The following is a 6,151-nucleotide window of genomic DNA, read 5'->3' as shown; positions in this document are numbered from 1 at the left end:
TTAATGGCTTCAGACAGGCAGTGATTTTTGACTAACAAGACAAGACACCTGTCTCTTTGAATGTGGAGCCGTAAATGTAGAACTCTCTGGCATAAATATTAAATATGTTTCCTATCTCAGAACTGGCAAACTAAAAGAAGAAAAACCCATAGCCTGAGCAGCCCATTGTGATTGTGATTACCGATTCCCTCTTAACGATTTACGATTCACCAATTCCTCTTACCAATTCCTGTATGTATTGTGGGGCGAGCAGAGAGCTGAGGAGAGGTTTCAGCACCAAAGACAAGTAGTGGAAGGAAGGTACATGTATGTGCCTGTTTGCGTTCTCACACAACTTGATATGATGACACCTGCGGTCTGATTGCCAGAGTGGTGACAGCCTTGGTCAGACCAGCCCAGCCCTACAAGTGTTTGGTGAACCTCTCCTCAGCTGAAACTCACTCCCTTGGTGAATGGACACTGGACTTCAAACCCTAACCCTAATAGAAATAGAAACCACTAATTGTGGCTTCTATTCTCTTCCCTTGGCACCATATCATGGACTAAAAAGCTTGTTATTGAAATAGTCCAATCCGGGAGGAATTTATGTTGATGTTTTCCCCTACCTACCTATAAAAGACTGTTATTTTGCAATCTAAGTGACTCCATTGTCGGTTTTGGTCAGCACAGTGTGTGTGTGTGTGTGTGTGTGTGTGTGTGTGTGTGTGTGTGTGTGTGTGTGTGTGTGTGTGTGTGTGTGTGTGATTCATTCTACTTTTATTATAATGCAGTGATTCCCTGATTACTACAGCAAAATAATTATACAACACTATTATTACAACTTGTATAACTATTATTTCGACTTAACCACTACAACAATATAATTATATACATGCAAATATGCACCTACAGTACAGGGTGGACGTTCAACAGTGGAGAATGCATGGGCATCCTTAACAATAAACCTTGTAACGTCACGATGACGACTCTTTCGTCGTCATCCTCCCAGCTGCTGCCAGCGTGAAAGGAGTGACTTGCTGACTGACAGATTGATTTTGTTTGTTCATTTATTGCTCTAGTTAACGTTATTCATAAAACATCAGACAAACGTAGCGTCCGTCATTAGCGTTCTAATAACAGGAACACCACAAACAGCAGTTGTAGTACAAGCCGGAACTTGAAATGGACATTTCAAGTTCCGTAGATAGTATATGTTCTAATGTTAGTAGGCTACTATATATTACTAGCCTAAAGACAGTGAAGCGGCTGCAGAGTTGGCTTCACTGTTACATATTTTCGGATACTCCGACACGGTACATTGACTTAGATTAACCTTTTGTTGCTGTTGGAGAGGTTTACTTAAAGTCGACGTGCTACCACCTTTGCACGAACATATTGCACTGCATTTCATGCACTTTGCATGCTTATTTACACCTCACAAGTGCAACCACACAGATTTTTGTCTGTTCGATATGCTGCTGTGCTGACTTTATCACTTCGTCTCACTCGAAGGACGCTGGCATTCTGATCCTAGATCAGTGGGCGTATCCACCCCACTCACACACGTGTGATGGCGTGTGTCATGCACACAGCTGAACCAAAATGAAGACAGACATTCCAGGAACCGTTTGCAGGAACCGTTAATGCAAATACGATGGAACCGGCTCTGGTTCTTCAATCTCGGAACCGGGTCAGAAAAAGAACCGGTTCCGGGTCCCAACCCTAGTTGTGAGCTTGTTGAACTGCTAATTACACTGTTTTTTTTTTATTTGGGAAACATTTCACCACCGGCACACACTACTATTTAATCAGTACAGTATGTACAATTAAACAAGTTAATGAGGAAAACCTCCATTGTAACACTTGGACTAGACATGACAGAAGAATCCATATACACATATCTCAAAAACGTTTAACTATTCTCTCAACTTTTGAAAGTGCTGCTCAGACAAAAACAGAGGGGGAAAAAAACGCGCGCACAAATTCATCTCAGCATATGGTCGAATGGCAGGCAAACAATAGAAGATGCAACTTCTTCAGTCACAACACACACACACACACACACACACACACACACACACACACACACACACACACACACACACACACATTCCAGGCAGATACATCAAGCCTGGGATGTTTGTTGGCTGAATAAACCCTGGAGTATTGCACGTCGTCTTACTGAGTGGTCCCTGCACAGCCTTTATTGAAACTGTACTGAGAATTGTACAGTAGGTGATGTAACATCGCACATAAACGCACACACACACGCACGTACAATTGCACGCACGCACGCACATTAGAGGCCTAGTAGTGAGACAGCTAAAACCAAACAAGCGCAAACATGCTACTTTAACCCATTAAAACCGAGAAAGAATCTGTGTCATTTTATACTTTGGCTATTCAAAAATAGCAGATGTACACATACACACAGCACAGGCATAGAATAAGAATGTCTCATGCATGCTGTCTAATGGAGTCATTGACAAACTCCGACTGCAAGGTGGCTAATATGCTAGCTTCTCCCCATCACCCCATCTTTCTAAAGTATTCAAACAAAGAGGAAAAGCAAAAAAAGTGAGGTGAATGATTATATGGAAAGTGGAAAATGATTATAATATACTCTATTTTATGTGCTCAATAAGTTGCCTGTTCAAACAGAAAAAGGTGTTTATAGCATATTGTGCTCAATATGTTTCATTGTCAGACAGAAGTATTTGTCTAGTTAGTTCTCTTATCTTACAGTATGTGCACATGATGGCAGAGCATTCCATTCTGTTGAAGCTCCAATGCAGCTAAGATCAAGATTATAACAATAAGTCTTAGAATATGCTTGGGAACCAGGTGTGTGTGTAGAAAAGATAGTAGCAGCCCCGCTTAAGGACAGTCTTCCTATGTGTACAGATGTGTTGCAAACATTAAACTTGCATTAATCTTTATTGATTCATCTCACCCAGTGTTTGTGGCAAATATTAGAAGTGTGCATTGGGATTTCCATGACAATTCTTGTTGACGTTGAAGGATTGTCCAGGTATGGTGGAATTCTGGATCAATCAGTAATTGATGAGGAAAGAGGAGATCAATATTCTAGGCGGTGACGGTTATGCTTTATGTACATGATATCATCGGGAGAAGTACATTATTAGACAGTCTAACACAGATCGGTGGTAAAGTTGTTCTGCCGACGAGCACAGGGCTCAGACCATAGTTATACTAGCTGCTGCAAGGACAAGCTGAACCGTAATTGTTGCCAACCTATGAGATGCCTTGACTTCGAGAGAAGGATCCACCCGGAAATAATGTCATCTAAAACATTTTCACCCCGTCCGCTACAATGTTATCAGATTTATAAAAATACATTTATCTCTGATTTCTTTTCCCAGATTGCGTTTTCGGTGACAATGAGCTATATTCAACTACCGATAACTACAGAACGGACGTTCACAGTTACAATGTATTTTTTTCCCGTGGAAAGAGAGACTCGTCTTTCCACGAGACATTGTTTGTTTACACCCAGGTTGAAAAGAAAGTTCTGTGGATCGTCAAAAAGACTTACAATAAGGTAAAACCAATGGCAGCGGCGGATGAATTAATTCATTAATACCTGGCAATGAATGTGTTAAGTACTCTTACAACAGGTACAACAGGTATTGCAATAACTGAAGGGGCAGCCATTTCGAATAGGAATCACACTAGCAGATAATAATGACAGATAATGCAATGAAGGCTTTCACGTCATATGGTTTGTTTGGTAGATCGCCATGGTTGCGTAGTAAGTTTGGTTTGCCATCACTGCTGTTCTGACATCATGAGAAACACCATACTTGGGCGTGGTTAATCTGGAGCTCCATATATGGAACCGGTGGAGACATCTAGTGCTGACATCATGCTGATGTGAAGCTCCATGGATATAGCTGACTCATCATGACATCAGGGCGATGTCACAAGCATCCAGCCAAGCACTGTATAAATGGTTGCAGTCATGCCATCAGGTGCAAACAGTGTTTCCTTGAATCTACCACCATCTCTATAAGACTAGAAACTTCAAGACTCTTGACCAGCAGAGTCCAGCACCTTCAAACCAGGACCACCTCCAAACCAGGATATTTGGCCTTACAACCCAAATACCTCTGAATTCTAGATCTCTTGTGGACGTTGTGGAAGTCCATATTTGGGCAACGGTTTGTGCTACATCTGTGCTACATCATTCCCAAGGCATAGAGGCCTAAATCCTTACAGCAGTTGAAAGGATCAGATTTAATAACTCCAACCGGCATTGAGTTGAACCAGTGTTGTAGTGATTTTTCCCCCTATCCACTGAGGAATGTCAAGAGAGCTCACCCAGCACAGAATCCAAAAGATTTGGATTCCATCCAATGATGACGAACCGGAGGTTTGCGGGAGATCTGGTTGGGGACCACACCTGGCTAAGCCCCCCACTGTCGTAGTCATGGTGGGTCTGCCAGGCCGAGGTAAGACCTCCATGTCCAGACAAATCTCCCGTTACCTCAACTGGATCGGTATCCCCACCAAGGTCTTCAATCTTGGAGAATATCGTAGGGCGGCAGTTAAGCACTACAGCTCCTATGACTTCTTCTCGCCTGACAATGAGAGCGCTGTGGAAATCAGACAGGAATGTGCCATACATGCATTGAGGGATCTCAAGTCCTACTTAACCGAGGGCGGTGGGCAGGTTGCGGTGTATGATGCCACCAACACCACACAAGAACGACGAGGGATGATCCTCCAGTTTGCCGGCGAAAACTGCTTCAAGATCTTCTTCGTCGAGTCAGTGTGCGACGATGCCAGTGTCATTGCTTCTAACATCATGGAAGTTAAGGCGGTGTTATGTCCAGACTACCAGAACACTAACAGAACGGACGTCATGTTGGATTTCCAGAAGAGGATTGAATGTTACAAAGCTTGTTACCAACCTTTAGACCCTGAAAATGATGAAAGGGATCTGTCCATCATCAAAGTGATTGATGCGGGCCAGCGGTTCATAGTCAACCGGATACAGGACCACGTCCAGAGTAAGATTGTGTACTACCTGATGAACCTCCATGTACGGCCCCACACCATCTACCTGTGTCGTCACGGAGAGAGCCTGGACAACCTGCGGGGACGCCTGGGTGGAGATTCTGACCTCTCGCCGCGGGGCATAAAGTTTTCGACCGCCCTGGCGCGGTTTGTGAAGATGCAGAACCCGAAAGATCTGAAGGTTTGGACCAGCCAGAAACGTCGCTGCATCCAGACTGCCAAAGACTTGAATGCACCCGACGAACAGTGGAAGGCCCTAAACGAGTTAAATGCCGGGGTGTGCGAGGAGATGACCTACGACGAGGTGAAGGATACATACCCAGAGGAATTTGCGCTGAGAGACAAAGAGAAGTACTACTACCGCTACCCTATGGGGGAGTCCTACCAGGACATGGTCCAGCGTCTTGAGCCGGTGATTCTGGAGCTGGAGAGGCATGAGAACGTTCTGGTCATCTGCCACCAGGCTGTCATGCGCTGCCTCCTGGCGTACTTCCTAGACAAGGACGCAGATGAGATGCCCTACCTGAAGTGTCCCCTCCACACAGTGCTGAAACTCACCCCCCTCGCCTATGGGTGGAACGTGGAGTCGATCTCGCTCAATGAAGAGCCAGTGAAGATAATAGATCTACAAGCTCACAACAAGTCTCTACACACACAGCTGTGAGCTTGTAGATGTTTCCCCATTTGATGTACCCCTGTCAACGAACCAATATGTCTGAGTCATAGTGTCGGAGCCTTTGTCAGAGTACCTGTTGTGCCCGTCTGTCTGTGTCCCTATTATGCCCATATATGGAGATCTCTGTATCTGTCAGTCCTTGTCCCCTGTATGCCCATATATGGAGATCCCTGATGTCAACGGTACATGTCCATATCCGAACTACTCGACCACTGCGTGCGCCAAGTTTGAATTTGGTCGGTCCCTTATATTATATATATAATAATATATATATATATATATATATATACGCACATGACCATATATGGGCATAGCAGTCGGATCTGTGTCTCTGGACAACCAGATCCTTGTCCCCTTTATGCCCATATATGGAGATTGCTGATGTCTTCAGTATATCCATATATGGGCATGACGACATCTGTGCCCATATATGGAGCTGACTGATTTGATTGCGCC

The 6,151-nt window shown here is 44.2% G+C and overlaps 1 protein-coding gene across 1 annotated transcript; it reads left to right on the top strand.

Moving 5' to 3' along the window:
* Positions 1-4,303: 4,303 nt before the first annotated feature.
* Positions 4,304-5,683, top strand: LOC311058563 (6-phosphofructo-2-kinase/fructose-2,6-bisphosphatase 3-like; the record flags this gene model as incomplete). The annotated part of the gene is made up of 1 exon (XM_084076026.1): positions 4,304-5,683. One exon carries the CDS (start codon positions 4,304-4,306, stop codon positions 5,681-5,683), a length of 1,380 nt encoding a protein of 459 aa, XP_083932152.1.
* Positions 5,684-6,151: the final 468 nt, after the last annotated feature.

This window comes from Gymnoscopelus microlampas (assembly GCF_963454915.1).
Source record: "Gymnoscopelus microlampas genome assembly, chromosome: 13".
NCBI classification, from domain to species: Eukaryota; Metazoa; Chordata; class Actinopteri; order Myctophiformes; family Myctophidae; genus Gymnoscopelus; species Gymnoscopelus microlampas.
This window is presented reverse-complemented; position numbering and strand designations above follow the sequence as displayed.